Source organism: Sorex araneus, chromosome 11 (assembly GCF_027595985.1).
Source record: "Sorex araneus isolate mSorAra2 chromosome 11, mSorAra2.pri, whole genome shotgun sequence".
Lineage (NCBI taxonomy): Eukaryota > Metazoa > Chordata > Mammalia > Eulipotyphla > Soricidae > Sorex > Sorex araneus.
Window position 1 is genome coordinate 52,481,227 of NC_073312.1, and position 25,680 is coordinate 52,506,906.

A 25,680-nucleotide genomic window follows, 5' to 3' on the forward strand; every position below is an offset into this window, starting at 1 on the left:
GAGTTAATAATATATGTTAACAGGAATGTGGTTGGTATAATTAATACCTATGATGTAAACCTCTGATTTGGATTTTGTAAAAGTAATGGGACCCCATGCATGTACATACAAATGTCTGGCCTGGTGCAGATCTGTCTCATCCAGCTATGCCTTCACTCTGGCACCCAGGAAATAGTGATGGAGTGGAGAACACCTTTGTGGAAAACACCTATTTTTATTTTACTGCTTGTTGACTGGAACGATAGCACAGCGGGTAGGGCGTTTGCCTTGCATGTGGCTGACCCGGGTTCGATTCCTCCGTCCCTCTCGGACAGCCTGACAAGCTACCGAGAGTATCCCACCCACACGACATGAGCCTGGCAAGCTACCCATGGCATATTCGATATGCCAAAAACAGTAACAACAAGTCTCACAATGGAGACATTACTGGTGCTTGCTCGAGCAAATTGATGAACAACTGGACGACAGTGCTACAGACAGTGCTGCTTCTTGTATAGTATTTCTTCCTTGATTTTGATCTGACTCACAGAGCATACAGAACTTTGCTTGCAATTGTCTTTCCTAAGTACTGAATTGGACTCTGGGTTTTCATGGTCCCTTATCTGGAGCAGCTGAGACTTACCCATACAGGACAAGGGGGAATCTCCAGGGGTTTATGAGCCTCGTTGGATGAATTCAGCAACAATAGTAAATGTTAGAAATAAAATGGAAATGTAGTAAGAGTACAGGAGGTAGAATAGCAGAGCAGCATGGCTAGTCAATTCTGGCAAATATTGGAAAGAATTGGAAGGGAGAACACTTATAGAAAGAAGCAGGAAAAAACTGTCAGAGGAAGTAAGAAGTAAAGTTGTAAAGCAGAGAACTGCGTGGTATTGCCTGTATGACAGGGACCATCGTCTCACTGTGTCTGAAACTGTCCTCTGTTAGAAAGGAGGGGACCCTCTGTTGGTAAGAATGGTGCCAATTTTCCTAATACCATAAAATCAAAATGGAGTTCTGAGATGTTTGGGGGATGAATATCATTTCCAGGTGAGGACAAGGCTTTCTGCAGAAGCAGTATTTGGAGTACATGGATACAGCTATATTGTAGCATGAAGAATGATGGGAGCGACCACAAAAAGAGACTTTTTGGAAATACTGGGAAACTAGAGTCTTAGAAGGAGTGGCTCTTTCAGAGCAGGAGAATTCACATCTATAAACAGGTAGTGTGGCTTGAGGCAATATTGGAGGGGCCATGAGGAATGTGTGAATTTAGTAGTTTGTTGTGAGTAACTGTTGCACTCCAAGTAATCCAGAGAGCTAGTAACTAAGAAGTAAAGGGAGAAAAACATTTAATGAATGCTTGGGAGTTAGCTACAACAGAATGTGGGAATTTAGAGATCAGAGGGTGGAGGGGTATCTCATTGACTTGGTAAATATTTTAGACTATTCATAGTCTATTTGGCAAGCAATGGAAGGTTTTTAATAGCTTGCTGTATTCTGTGTGTGAGTGCGTGTGCGTGTATTGCCAGAGTTGGGGGGGGCATGTAGAGGGGCGGGGGTATGATCTGGCTGCTTCACATAGAATAGATTTCAAGGAAGCACAAATAAAAAACCAGTACTGACCATTGGTTAAGTAGAATGTTGAGAAATGGGTGACATCTCAGAATGACTGATTGAATAAAAATTGGAGGAATTATAGGCAGATTGACTGGATGCATCCTGTATAAACTATCATGAAAAATAAATATATTTAGTACTGGGTGGTCAGCAAGCTACACTTTTTCAATGCTTTAAAAACAAATGTAGTTACTAGGTAATTGTCAACGTGCTTTTGTTGTAGAGCTTCTAGACCAGTGTGAAATATGACAAAATACAGAACAGTGAAAATCTGAGTTAACTAGGTTTTGAAGAGCCAAAGGGATAGTACAGCAAGTAGGGCCCTTTCCTTGTACGCTGGCCACCTGGATTTGATCTCTGGTACCCTATATGGCCCCCTGACTACTGCCGGGAGTGATCCCTGAGAGCCAGGAGTAAGCCCTCAATAATGCCAGGTGTAGCCCCCAAATAAAGTAAATGAGTGGTTTTTAAATGTAATTTAAATGTTTCCCTACCCGAGAGCACACAGTGGTGTGCTCTTAGAAGAAAACTGGACTCCTTACGCAATTAGAGGTTTCCTCAATTTTTCTGTCTTTTGTAGCACATTTATATTACAGTTTTACAGTTTAAACTCAGAGCTGCAATGCCTTCATCTGTAAAATAAGGATCAGAGCCCTGCTTCACAAGTTGTTTGAAGATCTAAATAGCACAGAGCTTGACATACAGGAGAAAATGGGCAGCTCCATTTGCTACTATGAGTAAAACTGTGGGAAATACCTCAGTAACATTCTCTGATTCATTCGCTGGCCCAGAAGCTAATCTTCAAGGAAATTCATTGGGATGGTCCAGGTTAAGACTTGGCCTTCATAAATGGCAGAGCTAGCATCTGTATGAAGATAAGCTTAGTACTGCCTTGTACGTGTAGCACAGGCTGGGATAGCTAAGCAAGGACCTGACTCATGCCCTGGCTATCCAGCTTGCTCAGAGACACGTACCTCTGTGTCTTCCTCGGCGCAGCCTCCCCTCTAGACCTCCTTAGTTTGGGGTCTGTGTTTAATTCCACTGCTCTCCTTCACTTCTTGTTTGTTTCTGGAGGCCAGCTGTTTCCATAAAGAGCTTTCAGACCAAGGCTAAACTTGGGAAAATTGATGCACATCTTCTGCTGTAGCTTAGTTGAAAGAGTCAACTAGTATGAAACAAGAGGACCCAGAAGTGTTTTATGTTTACTTTCTGGAATGTAAATATTTTTCACCAGTTTTCTTTGATGATTAGTTAAATATTTGGTACTGAGTGCCCAAAGCCATGGGGTACTGCTCTGATAAGCCTATTCTGGGTAGCAGTTAATCAAGTTCTGACGACTTTTTTCTTCTTAAATTGCTACTTTTTGATTTGATTGTCACTTGTTTGAGATATAACATGCTACTCTGAAAGTCTTATTAAGTTGTAGGATAATAACAGTGGTGTTCAAATTTTATTATGACCAAATTTAATCCGTTACTTTTCTTTCATAAAAAGAAGAACACAAGCCAATTAGTCTGTTGCTTGGCAGAGGAATAGATAACCTTGACCAAATAAAAGTGTCTGTGAGGTAATTGTCACGGCAGGGTGTGAGCAGATGAGAAGCAGACTTCTCTCCGACACTGGGAGAGATGGTTTAGAAAGAACACCATTGTGCTTTTGACAATTACTGCAGGCATCCTGTTCTGGGAATTCACTCAGTCTCATATAATAGTTCCTTTCTGTTCCTTTTGTGGCTTTTTTTTTCTTTTTTGGGTCACACTCAGCGATGCTCAGGAGTTAACTCCTGGCTTTGCACTCAGGAATCACTCCTGGCGGTGCTCAGGGAACCATATGGGATGCTGGGAATCGAACACAGGTCGGCCATGTACAGGGCAAATGCCCTACCCGCTGTGCTATTGCTCCAGCCCCCCTTCTGTGGCTTTTTGGTTTCCTTCTCTTCTTTAACCACTTGAATATTGTTGTTGCTGTTTTTTAATAACACACCATTGAACTTTAAACTTCTAAGTATTCTCATGTGTGAAATTCTTTAATTAAGGAAATAAATACCTTACACAACTCTTTAAAATGCTTCTTATCGTGCTTCTTAAAGTTTGTAGTCAGGGATCTTTACTTAACATTGAGCTCTGAAGAAATCTAAACCTGATTTCAAAAAGGTTAAGTAAATGCCAAAGATGAGGAGATTCTTATTAACAGCCACTTCCAATTTGTCACCTTGTTATGTTGATGAAGTCACATGGATGGTCATTTGACTTTCACTTCAAATCAAGGAGTAACATAACTGAATTGTCTGTGTCTTTCACTTTTAGCATACTTTTTGTAAAAGGATTTTGCTTCTCATCCTTAACCATTTTTTTCATGTAACTTTTTCTCAGATAATCCTGTAATTCTTTAATGCTTCTTATATTTGACTCAAATTTGAAATCTAGATATAGTTACTGGTGTTCATATGTGTGAGTGTCTCATGTACAAGGAAACAGGACAAAGTGACTTTGAGACAACAGTCTCCACCAAAATTTAGTGACAGTAGTCATTTTTCTTCCTCAAAAGATATTAATAATTCTATACAAAAGTAACTATTTTATTTCTTAGGTCTTCCATGTATAGTCTTGTTCACATAAAGTTCAAATGAAATTACGGACTATTTCTGTTAGAGCAAGGTGGCCAGCAAGGGCATTCTCTTTTAAAGAAAGATACATATTTTACAATTTTAAGTATTCATTAGGCAAGACTTTAGAGGTAGTATTATTCTCTGATGTCCTTGTTTCAGGACTTCGTGTTCTTTGTCCTCCTTGAAATTAAAGGCACATACCTTTACAAGACAGTTTTATGATGAATAAATTCCTGTCCTTGAAGATGGCACACTAGCTTTATAATAAGAGAAGAAAAGATAACCTCTGTGATAAGCAGTTCTAACCCAGTTTTTGAAATCTAGGTAAGGAGCAAGATACTTTAATTTTACCAAAATAGCCTGAGTAATTTAAATAAATGATACCATTTGAATAAAGTACAAATAAATCACTGTCACTGTCATCCCGTTGCTCTTCGATTTGCTCAAGCGGGCACCAGTAATGTCTCCATTGTGGGACCTGTTGTTACTCTTTTTGGCGTATGGAATACGCCACGGGTAGCTTGCCAGGCTCAGCTTTGCGGGCAGGATATTCTCGGTAGCTTGCAAAATAAATAAAATTGCGAAATAACAGTGATAACTGCATTTTGTTTTGTTTTGTTTGGGGGCCAGTCCAGCAGTACTCAGGGCATATTCCTGGCTCTACTACACTCAGGGGTCACTCCTGTGAGGGCCCTGGGTCCACATGGGGTGCCTGGGGTTGAACTCTTGTTCATGTGCAAGGCAGGTGCCCTTCCTGCTCCACTAACTCTCTGATCATTAAAGTTATTTTCTAATCACACAAATGACATCCTTTTGTCTCTTCTGTCCAAATGATACAGATTTTCTTCCGACTACCACACTTAGGAATGACCATCTTGCTTAAAATCTGAGCTGTGCTCTACAATTGTAGGGAGATCAGGTGTTAAATATTCTCAGGGCAAAGTCTGTGCATTGTTTCATTATTGTTTGTTCTATGTATTTAACCCAGCTTTCTTCAAACCAAGAGACCTTGAATCACTCCAGGCTAAGAAAGAAGAGACTCACAGGACCCAAGACCCACAAGACTATGATGCTCGCCTAGGCTAGAACAGGATAGAAGTAAAGACGAATAGAATGTTTTTGTCCGAGGGTACACTTTAGTTCATACAGTGTAATCAATTAAAGTAAATATGTGTACAACCTGATAGTAAGATAAGCTTTAAAATTTATTATTATACACATTTACACATATATTCAAAACTATCACTCAAAACACAAATTAAAATGGAGAGATTTCTATTTCCAACTCTTGCTTTATTTTGTTACTTGTCTCTGTGACCTATGCATTTGATGACAGCCATTGCCCATCGATGGCAGGAATTTCTTCTACAATATCTCAAATGTTGTTATCCTTGAGATGAGAACATTCAAAGATTCAAAAATGTCAATAGGCCATCCCAAGACCACATAGTAAGCAGAGAGAGGTGAGACAGGGCACTGTCATTCTGACTGGCTCTTTATTCGACGCCATTCTCTCTTGGAGATTAGCTAATAGAAGTAGATTGCGGGATGTATAAATAGTTTTTTTTTTAATACCTTTTACTCGTCAAATGTCAAAAGTGTTGAATTTTCATTTTATGTTGTTCTAATACTCTCAACACTTTCTCTTTTATAAATTGCCTCCAATCAATCTGAATAGGGCCCACTTGTCACATCAGCTGGATATCAATTCAGATTTAAGCCCTTTCTGTGATACTATACTATTTAATATCAATGTCAAGCATTCTAAACTGTTTGCCAGTAACTATTGAAATGCAAAAGTAAAACCACTGCCTCATTCTCAAAGATCCTTGCCATAATCTGCTATCGGCTCTAGTAATACTCTAGTAATAACACCCTAGTTCTAATTTCTCAGGCATTTCTGGGACTTGTTTTTGATGGGTCATCAAAATTTAAAGTAAATGAACCTGTGGAATTTCATGACTGAGTGTCTGCCATTTTTCCCTTTTTCTAGGTCTATTATTAGCAGAAGATTTTTCTGCATAGTTGGCACGCTGTACCTGTATCGATGTATTACAATGTATGTTACTACTCTCCCAGTACCTGGTATGCATTTCAACTGCTCTCCGAAGGTAAACCATTCCTCACTGGATTTCCCTTTTTTGTTTGTTTCTTGTCTTGCCCAAGGTTCCTTTGACTAAGGCGGGAGGTATAGGAGTTTCCTGACACCTATGAGTCCCACCACCCTCATCTGGGAATGTAACTAAGCACTGTGGCGCGGAGTCCCACCCTTCTCACCATTGCCAGCACTCGCCACACTTGCTGGCTGGGGAAATTTGTGGTCTAGCGAGCGTGCTGGAAGCATTTAAGCTTTGAGTGGGTGTAGCTCTTTGGTTTCTTGCCAAACTTTTAAAATATCGTTCACTCCCTTGACACAGATCCAAAAGATTTTTTCCTCTCATAGAGGGAAAGTTCAGTTGATAAAATGGGGGGTGGGGGATGGGGGGAATTACACTCTTCCGCCTTTCTCTTAATCCCCTTGCTGTTAATCTTTAGTGTCCCAGGAAGAAACAAACATTATTCCTGTGTCCTTGGACCTTTCACCCCACCCAAACCCTGCTTTGGAGGGGGGAAGGAGGGGCGGCACATTTTGCTCTATTGAGCTTATCTAGTAGCATAGAAGCCTACGTTTATTTTTAATGACGACTTTATTCCTCCTATTGCACCAGCTTTTCCATAACATTCCTTACTCCTGACCTATACACTGAAATAGTTTTCCCTGGGAAGATCATTCGAGCTTGGTGAAATGATCAACAAATTTTTTGCTTAAAATTTTTTTTTATCTATATGAATTCTCCCTAATGCACAAAGAAGTAGAAGAGGCTACTTTTACTACCTTGGGTGGGAGAAAAGACACTGCACTTCAATGTGTTTGTAATTATTTCTTGGCACTGTGCTTGTGCTGGTGAATCACCCATATCTTTTCAGTTTCATTGCTGTGTACCTTGTTCTATCCAGAAGAGAAATTCTCTCTTGTAGGACCTTGGAAGAGCATTGAAAGTGACACTGGATTTTTTTTTTTTTTAAGAGATGTCTTTATCATTTGAGATTTTGGCTCTCTGGGCTGTTTGCTTACTGTGGCTCCCCTTCCTTCCTGATGTTCTCAGAAAGGTCACTAGTTTCTTACTTCACTGTCCATTTTCACAGCAAGCTATTTCCTTAACTCCGGGGAAGCCATCATGAAGAATGAATGGCTCCAGCTTCCCCCTTCCCTCTCTCTGCAGTCCTTGCCCCCCGAACCTTCTTCACTCCTTTCTTCAGCCCTTGCAGAGAAGTCAGGCTCCGATCTTGTTTATTCTCTAGAAAAGTCCTCAAAGTTGTGCTGGCAGCTTCTCAGTTAGAGGAAATGCCTCTCCTTGGGGGTCTAGTGATGTGGACTCAGGCTAGGAAGCTGCCTTGATGAGTCGTATATTCTCTGTAATAGTTAACAGTTTAGAATATTTGTCTGTGTTTCAGTTCAGCTGTTTTTTTTTTTTTTTTTTTTGCTTTTTGGGTCACACCTAGCAATGCTCAGGGGTTACTCCTGGCTTTGCACTCAGGAATTACTCCTGGCGGTGCTTGGGGTACCATATGGGATGCCGGGGATCGAACCCGGGTCGGCCGCATGCAAGGCAAACGCCCTACCCACTGTGCTATCGCTCCGGCCCCCACAGTTCAGCTGTTTTTAAATATCTGTGCATTGGGAAATTTTTCTTTCACCTACAAGTTGGAGTAGATGTGCACATAGGCCAAACACGAGTTGAGGATGAATCCAACATGGAGGAGGATTGTTGCTTTGCAACCTTTCTCCCAGCTCTGATTTGTTCAAACTCTGTTTCTGCTCAGGACTTCTGCAGTTCTGTCCAGTTGCCAGCAAGTCCAGACTTAGCATGGATCAGCATTGGTACTAACAGTTACTTCTGAGTCATCAGCATAATCTAATGAAGGTTCCCCTGACTAAAATTAACTTTGGGGCATCTTAATAATAACTGAAGTAATGGTGGGAACTCTGCACAAAAACCAGGCCAAATGTGTCATCCATTGTGTTGCCAGGAACCCCTGCTAGGGCCAGCAATCTGTGTCTATCTGGAAGTTGGAATACTGCAGAAGATGAAAATGTCAGCAAAAATTACTGTTTAAGCTCATTCAATCTAATTACAGACTAATTTTTCATTACGAAAAATTTTAACTGTGTCCCAAAGTAGACGAACTAGTCTCAGGCATCACCCCATACCCAGTTCTCAGATTCAGTAACTATAAAGATGCTAACATTTGCTTCATCTATTGTCAGTTGGTTTGGGGTTTTTGTTGTTGGAACAACATTATGGTAATAAGCTAATATTGAATACAATCAGTGATATACTTTCATGTCAGTTACTACCACAGTTCACCGTGTAATCATTGCAGATTTTATGCCAGCTCTTTGTTTCAAAAACAATGTAGTGCAAATATCATTTATTAACTTTTATTTGTGCTGGTATTACTTAAAAACAGTGTGCAGCAATTATATGGTGACAGATGACTGTCACAGTCACTATCATCCCGTTGATCAATGATTTGCTCGTGCGGGCCCAGTAACATCTTCATTCATCCTAGCTCTGAGAGTTTATCAGCCTCTCTTTACTCGTCCTTCCCAATGGTGCCGCACTAGAGGCTCTTCAGGGTCAGGAGAATGAGACCCATCATTGTTACTGTATTTGGCATATGAATATGCCACGGGGAGCTTGCCAGGCTCTCCAGTTCAGGCAGTAAACTCTTGGTAGTTTGCCAGGTTCTCCAAGAGGGAGAAGTGGGTTATCAGATGTCGCACCAGAGGAACACCTGGGTTCCTCTGCCGGTTCCTTCATGCGTGAGGCTTATCCGAACGTGTGGAGAGTGGCCTTGAGCATAGCTATGGCTGGGTTCCAGAGGTCTTCAACAAATGACTATGCCGTGAAAACCTTAGTTCCTATTATAGATTGCTCAAAAATGCTTTTTGTTTTTAAAAAATGGTTGGTTTGTATCATGATTCAAGTTCTAGACTCTTTCCTCTGTTGAACTTCTATTTTTAATAAATAGACATTAATTTCTTACTGTATTTTAGGTGCTCGAATGCAAGGGGTGAGCAAGGTAAATACCAACCCCTGCCTTAGTGGAAAGTGTTTTAAGACTACCCAGTCCAAATTTGTATCTTATGTAATAAATATGTGAAATGCTAATTAATAAGATCCTCAAGCTAAGCTACCAGTTATACAAGTGAAAAGGAGGACATAAATTTGAGCAATATCTAAGTGCCCTAATCAGTATAATTTGATAATACATTTGACTTTGGGAATAAGGATTTCACAGCCATGGAGTTTTACCATAGGCTAATTATAAGATAAAGAGGAGAGGGGAGTTAAGTTTGAAGTATCTATGAAATGTCTAGCAATAAAAGCCTGAAATCAAAAGGAAAAATAAGAGCTAGAAATAAAATATCTGTTACTAATCATATTTTGAATGATGATAAAGCAATGGGTGTGGGTGAAAGCCAGAGAGAGGACATAAAGCACAGTGCTTTCAGGCTGACTTAAGACAGCAGCTGCAGCATCTCAGTCGGTGGATACTCTAATCCTTACCAACCATCGTTAAACCATCAAAGATGAGGCTTGAGCTTTAGATTGTGACTTCCTATTTAAGAGGGTTATGTGAACATAATCTGCCATGGTTTTTTAACCCATGATTGATATACTTATTTCTTCCCTTAATTCCAGTAATCAAAATATATACCTTCAGTGAAAAATGTTCCACAAATATGCAGTGGCAATTATAAGTTTTTCTGGGTGTTTGTTCAGTTGATGGCCGTGTACTCTTCATGTAATGTAATAGCATGGAGAAAGAATCATATGATCTGGATTCAATTTCTGGCACCATGTAGACCCTCCCCAAACTCTCCAGCAGAGACCCCTGAATACTACTGAGTCTGACCCTCAAACAAAAATTTTAAAATGATAATTGTATCAAATTACTAAGCAAGGACGGAAAATGGGTCCTCCATCAGACACTACTCCTGCAGTGATAAGCTGCGGGCAATATGGAAAAGGAATTACATACTCAAATTTCTGGGTTAGTGATTTCTAGAAGCATTTGTCTTGTATCCCAGTGTATTCTTGTACGAATTCATATGGGAAGCAATTAAGTGTTTGATACCCTGATTAGCTCTTATTAATCTCATAACAGTTCCAAGGATCTTGCGTACAAACCATTTTAATAGCTGCATGATAAAAATCTAGTAATTGGATATTAATGAGCACTGTAGGTTAGATTCCCTTTTGCAGTCTTCATAGTATCCTTTACCTTTGAAATTCTTCAAAATGAGAGTTACAGTTTAGCAAAGAAAAAGATTTTCCCTGGGAATGCTCCTCCTATTCATTTATATGGAAAAGTTTTTGATCATCCATTGATTCAAAAATAAAGCTTTCAAACAATAGGAATACTCTGAGGTAGTGACAGAACTCTGGGCTTGGTTGACAGCCACATTAGTCTGAGAGTTTATACTGAAATGATATCTTAAACTTGAAAAATGTGTTTTTATTTTTATCCCTAACATATGTGTACATATCCCACTGTTGGATTAGGGTGATGTTTGGGTGGCATCTGAGCTTAATTGTTTTCAGAGTACTTAAAATGAATGTAATGGAAGAAAGACCTCCATATTCTCTTCTGCCTCTGTCAGCTTTTCTGCATTTCATGGCTTAGAGAGATCAAAGTGCCTCCTTAACTCATTGCTAAGCTGCAGTGTTCTAATCATCAGCCTAAAGGGTCTTTTCTGGCCCGAGTCCAGTCATAACTCTTCTGGACTTTATAAGCCAGAACTTTTTTTAGTCCCCCTTACATTCTTAGGTGAGCAGCTTGACTGTTCTTGCCCTCCACACTGATAAATGTTGATATTCTGATTTGCACCAGCTGCTCAGTATTTTATAATATGATTTCTATTATATTACCAGAATAGCTTCTTCATGTCGTCCTGTGAATTGTGTGGAACTGTTAATACTTGAGCTTACCTAATTTTATGCTTGCCTTCAGTTTCTTATTATCAGCATGGTTTTCTTTATCATTACATTTACTCTAAGTGTTATATTCATTCATTATATAAATGTTTTTGTAATATGAATGTTATATTTCTGAATATGTAGGTATTTTATTTCTAACCATGAATATGTTACATTCATTATAAATGATAAGTCGGAAAATACAAAATGGGAAATTATAATCGTATGACTTTATCTACAGTTCATGTCGGTGTATTCATTAGGCCTTGTATGCATTTGGGGTGGGGGGAGCTGTTTTATCACACTCTGTGGTGCACAGAGCTATTCTTGGCTCTGTACTTGCAAGTGACCCTGGGAGGTACTCAGAACCTTATGTGGTGCTGGGAATTTGAACCAGGGTCAGCCATAAGCCAGGCAAGTGATTTACTTCCTCCTGTACTATCTCTACAGCCCTATGCTTGTTTTTCATATATTCGCCCATGCTTTCTGTAGTTATTCCTGTGTAGAGTTAGCATTTGATATTTAAAATCTTACATGATTTTCTAAACCCTAAGAATTCTAAACAGTTTTCTTATTTTAAGGGAAGAAACCAAGGAGACTCACCCTCCCAGATTGTGAGATCAGCAAATTTGAAGCGTGACTTATTTTGCAAAACAAGCAGGTCGTTTTTTCCCCAAACAAAGATTTTAGAATTGCTCATTATACAAAGTAAAATTTTGAGGCTACATGATTGATAAGACAAGGGTCCCTTTCAGAAATGGGCATCCAGGAGTCGTGACAGACATAGAACCCAACAGATTGCTCCAACTTGTCGGTCCTTTCTGCAGTATGCTTGTGATTCTCAGTTGCCATGGAAGCACGTGGAAGGTAGCAGACTCCTGGAGTGTTGGCTGCATTGAGGAGGTGCCATCTGAGCCAAGTCTCAAAAGGATAAGTAGGAGTTTGTCAAGTAGAATTGAAAAGCGTAAGAGTTTGACAAGAGGAGAAAAAAGAAAGTAATTACAGATAAAGCCAGAAAGGCAAGTCATGGGCATATTTTAAGGGGTCTTTGTACCCCTTTAAGGAATTTGGGCTTTTTCTAAGAGTTGGGCCATAGGAATCCAGGAAAAGATCTTTGTGGAGAGTGTTTTGTGATCATACATCTGTCTCTTAGAAAAATATCTCCCTAGGGACTTGAATGATAGTACAGTGGATAGAGTAACTGCCTTGCATGAGACCGACCCAGGTTTGATCCCTGCCACCGCATATGGTCTTCTGCGCCCTGCCAGGAGTTATCCCTGGACACAGACCCAGGTTTAAGCCCTGAGCACAGGTGGGCAGGGCCCAAAAAATAAAGCTTTATCCCCAGAAATCCAGTAAGTAGGCTATTTGGGAGGGTAAGGAAGGTGGTCGTCTCAGAGCGGTGTCAGTTTTTTGTATCTCTTATGTCCAGGTAGGGTTTAAGTGTTTTGTTTTCATTTAGTCCTCACTACAGTATGGGAAGAAATAGCAATTTTTTGAGACTTCCCAGTTGTCTCCCAGTCCTAATGGTATTAAGTGGCAGAGGTAAAACCTTGGTCACGGATGCATTCTTGGTACTTGATGTGAGGGAGACAGGTGAGGCTGCTTTTGCAAGGTTATCTGAATTAGAGATGTAGGAGACCTCGCCTGGGGTAGAGGCCTGTTCAGGACATGATAGGAAATGGTAAGAGGTTTTCTACACGGCAGGGGTTGGTATATAACTCCACTCTCCAGTTGCTGGAGTTCAGACACATGGGCATTGGGACTTTCCTTATAAATAAGGGTTTGGTGCCACCCCGCAGAGTTCCAGTCAGTGGATTCCATTCAAAAGCCATATCATATCCTGGAGAGACTCTCATTGGCTATATTTGAGTCCATACTTGAGAACTAAAATGATCCACAGCGCTAATTGATTATAATATATTAGAAGAAACATTTAAAAATTGTGTTGGCATGAAAAAGTGCTCTGCATCACTAATCATCAGAGAGATGCAGATCAAAACAACTATGAGATACCACCTCACACCACAGAGACTAGCACACATCCAAAAGAACAAAAGCAACCGCTGTTGGAGAGGATGTGGGGAGAAAGGGACCCTTCTTCACTGCTGGTGGGAATGCCGACTGGTTCAGCCCTTCTGGAAAACAATTTGGACGACTCTCAAAAAATTAGATATTGAATTCCCATTTGACCCAGCAATACCACTGCTGGGAATATATCCCAGAGAGGCAAAAAAGTACAATCGAAACAACATCTGCACATGTATGTTCATCGCAGCACTGTTTACAATAGCCAGAATCTGGAAAAAACCCGAATGCCCCAGAACGGATGACTGGTTGAGGAAACTTTGGTACATCTATACAATGGAATACTATGCAGCTGTTAGAAAAAAGGAGGTCAAGAATTTTGTAGTCAAGTGGATGGGCATGAAAAGTTTCATGCTGAGTGAAATGAGTCAGAAAGAGAGAGACAGACATAGAAAGATTGCACTCATCTATGGTATATAGAATAACAGAGTGGGAGACTAACACTCAAGAACTGTAGAAATAAGTACCAGGAGGTTGACTCCATGGCTTCGAGGCTGGCCTCACGTTCCGGGGAAAGGTCAACTCAGAGAAGCGATCACCAACTACATTGTAGTCGTAGGCCATGTGGGGGAAGGGAGTTGCGGGCTGAATGAGGGCTAGAGACTGAGCACAGCGGCCACTCAACACCTTTATTGCAAACCACAACAGCTAATTAGAGAGAGAAAACAGAAGGGAATGCCTTGCCACAGTGGCAGGGTGGGGTGGGGGGGAGATGGGATTGGGGAGGGTGGGAGGGACACTGGGTTTACGGGTGGTGGAGAATGGGCACTGGTGAAGGGATGGGTTCCAAACTTTGTATGAGGGAAGTATAAGCACAAAAGTGTATAAATCTGTAACTGTACCCTCACAGTGATTCTCTAATTAAAAATAAATAAATTTAAAAAAATAAATAAATAAAAAAAATAAAAATTGTGTTGGAGGAGAAGCTAGTAAGCATAAAAGAAACATGGAAAATAGGGGCTGGAGCAATAGCACAGCGGGTAGGGCATTTGCCTTGTACACAGCTGACTCAGGTTCTATTCCCAGCATCCCATATGGTCCCCTGAGCATTGCCTGGGGTGATTCCTGAGTGCAGAGCCAGAGTAACCCCTGTGCATCGCCAGGTGAGACCCAAAAAGCAAAAAAAAAAAAAAAAAAAAATTAAAAATAGAAACTTTTATATCTACTTTTAACTTTTGGAAAAAGTTGCAACAGAAACTTTTCCAAGAAAGAGAAACGAATGGCTAAAAGGTACATGAAAAAATGCTCTGCATCACTAATCATCAGGGAGATGCAGATCAAAACTACCATGAGATACCACCTCACACCACAGAGACTGGCACACATCCAAAAGAGCAAAAGCAACTGCTGTTGGAGAGGATGTGGAGAGAAAGGGACCCTTCTGCACTGCTGATGGGAATGCAGACTGGTCTAGCCCCTTTGGAAAACAATATGGATGATTCTCAAAAAATTAGAAATTGAGCTTCCATTTGATCCAGCAATACCACTTCTGGGAATATATCCTGGAGAAACAAAAAAAATAGTTGAAATGACATCTGCACTTACATGTTCATCACGGCACTGTTTACAATAGCCAGAATCTGGAAAAAACCCGAGTGCCCGAGAACAGATGACTGGTTAAAGAAACTTTGGTACATCTATACATAGTATACATAGTATTCTATGCATGCTGTTAGAAAAGATGAAGTCATGCACTTTGCATATAAATGGGTCAACATGGAAAGTATCATGCTAAGTGAAATGAGCCACAAAGAGAGGGACAGGCATAGAAAGATTGCACTCATCTGTGGAATCTAAAATAACAGAGTAGGAGACTTACATCCAAGAATAGTAATATATAATGCCAGGAGGTTGGCTCCATAGCTTGGAAGCAGGCCTCACATGTTAGTGGAAAGTCATCCCAGATAGTAAAGGGAACAAAGTAAAATGTGATTGGAGATCCTGCACGGGGAGGGAGATGCGTGCTGAAAGTAGACTAGAGACTGAACACGATGGTCATTCAATGCCCCTGTTGCAAACCACAACACCCAAAAGGAGAGAGAGAACAAATTGGAATGCCCTGCCACATAGGCGGGGTGGGGTGGGGGGGATGGGATCCGGGGTGGGAGGGATACTGGGTTCATTGGTGGTGGAGAATGGACACTGGTGGAGGGATGGGCTCTCGAACATTGCATGAGGGAAAAACAAGCACGAAAAGGTGTGAATCTGTAACTGTACCTTCACTGTGACTCACTAAAAAAAAAAATTAAAATTAAAAGAAAACATGAAAAATTGAAACTTTTATATCTACCACAGTAATAATTTGGGCCAGTGAACAATTGGGTGGCATATTGTTTGCATAATAACAAAAAAGCCACAAATTGCAAGATAATTGTAAAGAACAAAGAAATGTAGTCAGTGAAGAAAGTTGGCAGACATTTCTGTAGCCAAGGAGTAAAAACAACAGTGGGACAGAAGACATCAGAATCTTTTTAATGTGATGCACTTACACTGAGAAGGACTCATTGGTGCTACTAACATTTAACCTCAATTTAAACATAGGGAAATAACTAGATGAAGTCAAATTAATAGTCATTCTATAAAGAAATTAGACTGGACTTTACAAAACTGGTTATGTCATTAAAAGTAAAGGAGCTACAAAACTGTAGTAAGCTAAGAAAAAGGAAAGAAGATGACATGGAGTGCCAATATATTTTCTCTGATTGGATCTTAGAATAGGGAAGACTCAGGGTGCTACAAAGGACATCATTGAGACTGTCAAAAAGTTTGAATAAGATTATCTACTAACTGAGATAGTGTTAAAGTCCATATGTAATTAGAGAACTAGATGTCCTTGTTTTCACAATTATGAGTTTTGTGTCCATCTTATTCTCAGTTCCTAGAAAAAAATGTTACGGAGAAAGGAGAAGCAGATGTGGCAGAATGCTTGAAGTTTCTCCTAAGACAAGAAAAATGTGGATGGATATTCACTGTAATTCACATCTGGAAAAATTTTTTGCAAAAATTTGAAGGTGCGGGGCTGGAGCAATAGCACAGCGAGTAGGGCGTTTGCCTTGCACGCGGCTGACCCGGGTTTGATTCCCAGAATCCCATATGATCCCCTCAGCACCGCCAGGAGTAATTCCTCAGTGCAGAGCCAGGAGTAACCCCTGTGCATTGCCAGGTGTGACCCAAAAAGAAAAAAAAAATTGAAGGTGGGGCTGGAGCAATAGTACAGTAGGTAGGGCACTTACCTTGCATGCAGCCCACCTGGATTTGATCCCCAGTATCCTTTGTGGTCCCCAAACATCACCAGGAGTGATTCCTGAATGTGGAGCCAGGAGTAACCCTGAGGCATTGCTAGTTATGGAACTCCCCCTCAAAAATTTTGAGGACTCTTTGGGTTTTTTTTTGGGGGGGGGTTGTTTTTTTTTTTTTTTTATTTTCACTTCATGACCAGGTAGGCTTAAAGAATATCTCAACTCTTCAAGCAAATGCAATTTTGGCAAAGGGATATCTTGCCTGACTGAAATGCTGAATTTCTTTTACATGACATACACAGATTGGAATGAATAGATAGAAATGCATAGGTGACATTTAGGGTTTTATGACGCCTTTGATAAATCTCTTTTACTGGACGCCACAAAAAAAATGTAAAAGTTTTTACTGAGAGATAAGAGGCTTATTGAGCATTGGTTTTTGTTGTTCATAATTACTTAAAAACCTTCACCTCCATCCCGGCTGAAATGCCTGCCTAGGTGATGTAAACCTGGCTCCAAAGAACCAAATCCTTCAAAGATTAGTGGAGGGGAAAATCTTCTTATAGAAGAATGAAGTGTATGTGAGTTTAAGAGGGATGTACCTAATGGACTCTACATCAAATCACTTGGGTGGTTGTATTTTTGGATGAAGCCAAATCTTTCCAGAAATTAAGTGATTGCCATCTGGAAAAATAATTTTTCTTTTGTTTTGCTAGTTTTTTTCATTTGTTTGTTTGGACCGTATCTAGCTGTGCTCAGGGCTTACTCCTGGCTCTGTGCTCAGAGATCACTCCTGGAGATACTAAGGGGACTGTGTATGGTGCCAGGAATTGAATTCAGGTCATCATTGTGCAGGCAAGTGCCTTGTCTGTTGTAGTCTCTCTCTATGTTTGAAGTGCCCTATGATCACAGATAATTATCTGTTATGGCAAACCAACATATTTCACTTTGAACTGTTGGGCCCTGAGTTCTCACTTAAGGAACCTGAATCCACCCCTACCCCCACCCCATTATTAACCTGACTTGGCCATTGAAGTACTGCCTTAAATCTTTTAAGCAATTTATGATTTTAGCAAACACCTATCTCAACTTTTTTCATGAGTGTTGAAGATAAGAAAGTGCTTTAAGTGCCTTTGTGGGCATTTTATGGATGAAAGAACTGAAACTAGAATGGCTAAAAGTAGTATATTCAGAGTCACTTTGATGGTTAACCCAAAATTGGAGTTTAGGATTGAGTTTATATTTGTTGTCATTCCTATGGAACTTGGCACTTTTGGACCATTTCTCACAAAAAAGAAAGAAAAGTTAAATTAAAAATACTTTAAAAGGTAGAATGTATGTGATTTGTTTGTGAAAGAGTTCAGTGAAAAATCATCTCAATTTTTATTGAGATGGGTGAGCTAAATTGAAATGGGTAAAATTCTTAAAATCTAGATCTTTAATGAAATAGTACAGTTTTAGCTATTTAGCTAATTTTAATGACAGAAAATGGTTTAAACTTCATTAGAACGGCAATAACACATATGAACCTGGAGACAATGTCCCTTGTGGTCCTTTAGGGGGAGAGGTTGGTGACAATAGCTGGCTCTTTCCTAGGCTGCAGAGGCAAGCTTTTTTAAGTGAGAAGTTATGGATCAGATCCCAACTGACTCACTGGGTAAAACTGAGAAATAGCCTCTTTTTACTTGTCCATCTGCAAAATGCTTATGACAATAACATCTGCTCTAAACTTTTCCTCTAGATTTTTGAGGATACGATGAGAAAATTTTTGGATAACTTTGCTTTTGAAAACAAAAAATGGGAATTGCTATTCCAGTGGAAGGTAATGAATGTTTAGTGTAAAAAATCACCGTGCCATTTTTTTTTTAACAGTGAAAAAGGAAGGAAAAATTATAGGGGATAGTTTTTAGTCTCTCACTGCCACTGTGTAATTTAAAGTAGTCATCACACCTCTCTGTGTCTGTGTTGCAAGCCATAATGCCCCAAAGTAGAGAGAGAGTATGGGGAATATTGTCTGCCGTAGATGCAGGGGGAGGGTAGGATGGGGGGGTATACCCGGGATATTGGTGGTGGGGAATGTGCACTAGTGGAGGGATGGGTGTTTGATCATTGTGAGATTGTAACCCAAACATGAAAGCTTGTAACTATCTCACGGTGATTCAATAAAAATAAATAAATAAAATAAATAAATAAAAATAAATAAATAAATAAATAAACTAGTCATCACACTTGTAAACTCACTACTGCCCCACCCCCACCCCACCCCACCCCACCCTTGGGGTCTTAATAGTAATGCTCGAGGACATTTGCTCCATATTAATTCCTCAGTGTCATCATTGTTAGTCAGGAAGAGTAGAGATCATCTAGAACTCAGGAGATGACATCTTTTAGGTGGTTTGGGCCTTAGTCATTTGAGGGTTGAAGACGAGGGGGAACCTCAGTGTGCAGCGTGGCTCTCTCAGTTGAAAGCTTCTCGGGGTGTGGATTGGTGGGGAATCCACCAACCCTCATGCTACTGGGTGCTCGGTGACCTCAGGAGTTCTGATCAGTGAGCTAGGTGTTTGCAAGTCTTTGGAGATGGGAAATCTCTGTATTAGAGAAAGATTTTTCTTCACTAACAAGGCAAGAGAATATTAGTCTTGGGGGGTGGAGTGATACTACAGTGGGTAAGGCTGCCTTGCACACAGCCAACCCAGGTGCGATCCCTTGTATCCCATATGGTCCCCAAGCACCGCCAGGAGCCAGGAGTAACCCTTGAGCATCACTGGCTGTGACCCAAAAAGTGAAAAAGGGAGAGAGAGAGAGAGAGAGAGAGAGAGAGAGAGAGAGAGAGAGAGAGAGAGAGAGAGAGAGAGAGAGAGAATATTAATCCTGTGGTAGAATGTAGATTATTTGAATGAATGAATGAATGAATGAATGAATGAATGAATGAATGAATGAGGACTTTGAGAGCTACCTGGCTATTCGTAGTGCTGGAATAGAGCATGAGTGCAGGACATGATCTGTAAGAAGCACCTATGTTGCTCAAGGAACTTACTATGTACGTATCCAGTTCCTGGGCTTGGCAAGCTTATAAGGGCCTGGCAACACCCAGGTGGCAGAGACCACTCACCGGGAGGCAGAAAACAGGTACCCAATGGTCATAACTTCCCAGCACTGATGCATGGTGCTCCTGATGGGATTAAGCCCTGCCTTCCTCATTTTTCAGGGCTGCTGTATGGTGAAGTGTGAGTGAGGGACAAGGATTCAATTCCAGAGCATTTCTACTCTTTATCTCATCTCTGCAACCCTTCCTTGAAGTCATACCCTAGCTGATGGTTTGTGCAGCATTATCTGGTGTGCTTTTTAGCTCTATCTTCCCTCTCCTGTAAGCAGGAGGTAAAGCACAGTTGAATGTCCCTGTTCTTCTTGTGCTGTTAGGAGGAAAAAGTGCACTTGGCCATCAGCAGACTCGGTGATGGTCATCAGCCTCACCAGATCATTGTGTACTTAAGTATTGATTGAGATACTCAAGGAAACCGGTTTTGCTTTCTTGCTTGTTTGGGGCATCCCCAACAGTGCTAAGGGACCTCAGAACAGTAGAGGTATGAACCTGCTAGATCTATGCTTAGACCCCCTGCAATGTCTGTGTGGGCAGGGGAGGGGGAATTTCCACCAGGCTACATCTGATGATGCTTGTTGGGACTGTGCAATGCTGGGGTTTGAACTCAGGGCCCTCAAAATTCCAGGCTTGTGTTCTTTCCACTTAAACTCTCTCTCCAGCTTCCATACCTGCTATTTTAATAACCAAAGATTCACTGGTTCTCTGTACTGGGGCCTCCTTCAGTATAAGCCTCTCTCACTGTCTCTCAGTTTCTTTTTGTGTCTTGTTATTGCTTAAATGATTGACCAGTTTACATAATTTCATGTCCATTCTTTAAAAATCGAAGAAAATTGTGTTATTTTTCCCCAAGGCTGATTTGTCTGTGACCCCAGAAGACAAATAGTGAGTTAGAGTTGAAACCTTGTTATAACTTGATAGTTTCTACTGAGAAATAATTTGTATAAATGTCCTCCAAATAGCTCTGTTTTTAGAAAAGGAGCTTAAACTGAAAATCCCCTTATGGAGAGGAGGTTAAGGCTCTAGTTAGAGCCAAGTAAGCATTCTTTGACTTTTTTTTTCCCTCGCTGTGTAGCACAGGGCAGAATGTGTGAGTAGTTTTTTTGTTATTGTTGATTTTGTTTTGTTGAAAAGTCTGAAGGGAACAGGCAAATTGGGGAAGAAAACTAGAAGGAGAAGTTTGAAGTATTCAATCTTGACTTTCCTGGGGTTTGAAAGTTTGTAATTACACCAAAATTTTTAAAATGCTTTTCTTTTAATAAAAATGTTATGAACTCAGTACATAATTACTATAAACTGATTTTAGTTATTTATTGTCTCTTTTTTAGTTTGAAGTTTTTTTAAAAATTTTTCTATTAAATTTTATTTGAGGCACCTTGATTCACAATACTGTTTGTTTAGGTTAGAGGTTGATGCGTACAGTGTTCTAGCCCACACCTCCACCAGAGTGGCCCCTTCCACCTCATGTATTACAGTTTAGTTTTGTGCGTTTGAATCATTTTACTCTATGTTTGAATGTCCACAGACTCTGGTTCAGGCAGTCCCAAGAGGGCATTCATAGCACACTTCACATGTCTCAGATTGGGCTTGGAATAGCCGGGAAACGTTTATTGAACAATTCCTATTCAAGCAGTTTCCAGTTTACTGCTTTTCTAAATAAAGTTGCAGTGGAACATGTAGACATGGTTTTTCTTCCTTAAGTAGGACTGTTCCTTTTTTTCTTAATTTTGTCTTTAAAAAAATTTTTTTATTGAATCACCATGAGATATAGTTACAAAGCTTTCATGATTGAGTTTCAGTCAAACAATGATGGAACATCCGTCCCTCCACCAGTGTGCATTTTCCCACCACCAATGTCCCCAGTATCCCTCCTGCCACCCTCACTCCACCCCACCCTCTGTCTCTATGGCATACAATTTCCTCTTACTCTCTATTTTTGGACATTATGGTTTGCAATACAGATACTGAGAGGCCATCATGTATGGTCCTTTATCTACTTTAGCACACATCCCGAGCAGTCCCTCCAACCATCATTGACTTAGTGATCCCTTCTCTATCTGAGATGCCTTCTCCCCTAGCTTGTGAGGCAGGACTGTATCTTTGAGGCAGCAGTGGAGTGGAGTCAGAGTATCTGGCTGCCTGACTGGTCAATATTGGTGATGTATTTTGCCAAGGTCTTTGCCTGTTCAAATATATTGCACTTCATGTTGTGGATAAGAACACTGGGGCTGGGACTGGAGCAATAGTACAGCGGGTAGAGCATTTGTTTGCACACAGCTAACCTGGGTTCAATTCCCAGCATCCCATATGGTCCCCCGAGCACTGTGAGGAGTAATTCTTGAATGCAGAGTCAGGAGTAACCCCTGAGCATTGTTGGGTGTGACTCCAAAAGCAATTTGAAAAAAAAAAAAAAGAACACTGGGGCTTCCCTGAATTAATTCAGCTACCCAAGGGGTAGCACAGTCATTAATCAGGATCTGTGGTTTTTTGCCCAGTCTGCTTCCTAGCCCAGCGTCCATGCCTGTTGGCAGTGGCTTTACCTCATCCTCAAGGGAGCTTGCTAGAGAAGATCAGTGGCCTTATTCCTCCACACACATATGCTGGCTGCCTTACTTTATTTTATTTAGTTTTTGATTGGGGGTTATGCCCAACAGTATTCAGGGCTTACTCCTGACGCTGTGCTCAGGGATCACTCCTGGAGGTGCTCCGGGGGCCAAATATGGTGCCAAGATCACAAGCACCCTACAATTCATGCTCTTGCTTTGGCCCCTAACTATCTTATTTTAAGCTTACGCTCATTCTCATTCCTCTCTTTTCCACATTGACTAGCTGGTCACATCCCTTTACCTTTGACAAGTTTTGTTTCCTCTTTATTAGATTTCGGTGAACTGTAAACATAATGAAGTTATTGACTTGTTTCTGCAGCTTTCTAGCTTGCTTTCTAACGTGTCTGTTTGCTTCTTAAAAGTAACTGAGATAGGGTCTGGAGCAATAGCACAGCAGATAGGGCGTTTGCCTTGCATACGGCCGACCCAGGTTCGATTCCCAGCATCCCGTATGGTCCCCTGAGCACCGCCAGGAGTAATTCCTGAGTGCAGAGCCAGGAGTAACCCCTGTGCATCACCAGGTGTGACCCAAAAAGCCAAAAAAAAAAAAAAAACAAAGAAAAGTAACTGAGATAGTTGTCTATGGGGAAAGGAGGTCTTCCAAGCCAGTGCTTGGAGGTTCAGGGTTCACGCAGAGGAATACTTGGCCAAGTGAGCTGGCCCTGGCAATAACATTACTCAGGCTTTGCTTAGGCACTGCTCAGACTCTGTTTAGGCTCCACAGTGGAGGAGCCACTAGAGCCAGATCCAGCACTGCTGGGTGACGCGGGGAGCATGCAGTGCTGGGGATACAGCTGATGGCACTTCCCTGATCCTATCTTCCCAGTCCCTGTAATTAAAATTGGTTAGCTATAAACACCCATCTTTTCCTGTTCCCCACTAACCTAAGAGACTTCCCAGCTGGGCCAGGTAGATGACTCAAGGGGGTAAACCACTTACTCTGCAGATCGCAAGCCCTGAATTCAGTGCCACATGGATTCGGTTCCATATATTCTCTTAGAAGTATCAGGAGTGGCCCCCAAACAAAGACCAAAACAAAAAAGAAACTTCCCACTCGCAGAGTTTTGACAAAGGTGGAATGCTTGGATGTTTTAAGGGCATTTAGAGGGAAAGCAGCTGCAAATTTCAGCTAATTTTTCTCTAGGCTCTGTCTACCTGGTAATTTCTCCCTCTTCCCCTCTGTGTATAGTTTCCACACGAATATATTCCTGCTCAAATGGGAGAACAAATTATGTGGTGATAGTGCCTGAAAATATGACTCACAGTTTTCGGAACCCAGTGGGAGTTTTGGAAGGACAATTTGAAATAATATTAAATGAAGAGCTACCTAAGCTTTGAAATCCTACTTTTCTTCTACATATTGTCCATTGTTATGGCAGAGCTAACCCAAACTTTCTAGTAAGCTTGTAGGAGAATTTTAGCATGTCTATAACAGGAATGCAACATGAAAAATAAAATGGAGAAGTATGACTTCTTTGGAAGAACAATAGGCCTCTAACCAGCCTGCTTCCCTGCTCCTTTTAACTGAATCTTGTGGTGTCACCATCATATCTTCCATCCTTTGTATTGATGTGTGTATGTATGTGTTTAATCTTCAAGTCTAAGTTCCATGGCAGTATTGCATTATTCAGTTCTTTATAGCATTTTATTTTCATCATATTATTATAATATGTAATTGTTCTCTATACAATACTATTGTGTCTTAGGCAGGCAATAGTGTTGACTTTCTAAGTAAGTAGAAGGCAGGGTCTCCTGCTTATGGACCCCACTGCCTCCCCTCCCAGCCTACACACCCTCTAGGCCTTTTCCTTCTTTTCTTACCTTGCCCTCATGCTCCCCCTGGGGACCTCACATTTCTTCCATTTTCCCAGGGTTCTTCTGTCTTTGCTTTAGTGCATACACGGTTGCAATTTTGTTCGCAAGCAAATTGTGTCGTTTTCCATAATTACTTTTCCTTTTCGGCCGGCCCAATGTTTTACCTCCTAGAGTGTTTGATAATTGTCACGTTCTTGCTTTATTAGTTTTCTTGGCATTTACAGCCCCTGAACTTGTGACTTTCCTGTCAGTGAAGTCATGGGGGTTCTGTTCCTTGTGTCGCCTTGCATATGCCCTTTGGGCACCTGCACCTCTAGGTGCTTCTCAGAGTCCTGGCTGCCCTGCAGGAAGCTCACTTCCTTGTTTATTTTCCACTCTTTGCTTTGGAGAGCATATCCTCTGTAACCACAGGTCGGTGCTGTTTTTGAAATCACACACACACACACACACACACACACACACACACACACCAAGAATAGCTTAATTTTGTCCTCAGTTTGTCCTGATGATGATGATGGTGATGATAATGTTTAGGGTCACACCCAGGATACTCAGGGTCTGCTCCCAAATCTGTGCTCAGAGTTGCTAGGGATTGAAGCTTAAGTTGCTAGGGGACCAGGCACTGCAAGGAGTCAAACTCACGCCTCCCACATGGACAGTGTGGGCTCAGCGCATTGTACTTTAATTCCAAGGTGCATTGTAAAATACATGTTTCCCACCACCTGGAAAATTATCAAATTACCTGGACTGTTACCCGGAATATCATCATTCCAGGAGTTAGAAAATATTGAAAAGGTTAGAATAATAGACTAGGAGTCTAACACCCAAGAATAGTAGAAATAAGTACTATGAGGTTGACTCCATGGCTTAGAGGCTGGTCTCTTATTCTGGGCAACTCAGAGAAGGGAACACGAAGTAAAATGTGGTCGGAGGTCATGCGGGGAGGGGTGACTCGTGCTGAATGTAGACTAGAGACTGAACGCAATGGCCGCTCAACACCTTTATTGCAAACCACAACACCTAATCAGAGAGAGAGAATGAAAGGGAATACCCTGCCATAGTGGCAGTTTGGGGTGGGGGGAGACGGAACTGGGGAGGGTGGGAGGGACGCTGGGTGGTGGTGGAGAATGGGCACTGGTGAAGGGATGGGTTCTTGAACTTTGTATGGGGGAAACATGAGCACAAAAATGTATAAATCTGTAACTATACCCTCACGGTGATTCACTAATTAAAAATTAAAAAAAAAAAAAGAGTACCACGTGAAAAAAAAATATTGAAAAGGGTTTACGGTGATTAAATTGGCTAATTAGAGTTTGAGAGTCCTAACAAACATAGCAACAAGCGGATGTTTTGTTTCAAAGAGCAATTAAAAGTTGCAGTGAGTGAGTGTTCAAGTCATTCGTCCCCCTCATATTGAGCACAGATTAGTAGCAGAGCTGGGCGTATTTATTTTCAGTCTCATTTAAAAGTAAAAATACTCAGTTCTACATAATTTCAAAAGATTTAGGATGTAACTGCTTCAGTCCCGTGTTTCAAGTTGTTCTCCCAAAATTATATGACAAAAATAATCATATGTTTGACTGCCTCAACGTCCACC

General features: G+C 41.0%; 1 protein-coding gene across 12 annotated transcripts in view; it reads left to right on the plus strand.

Moving 5' to 3' along the window:
- Positions 1-25,680, plus strand: part of SGMS1 (sphingomyelin synthase 1) — a 331,088-nt gene that overhangs the window by 298,950 nt on the left and 6,458 nt on the right. For all 12 annotated transcript variants that reach the window (XM_055119140.1, XM_055119143.1, XM_055119141.1 and 9 more), the window contains one exon: positions 6,201-6,318. In XM_055119140.1, the coding sequence (XP_054975115.1) occupies positions 6,201-6,318 (118 nt within the window). The remainder of the gene's footprint in view (positions 1-6,200; positions 6,319-25,680) is intronic.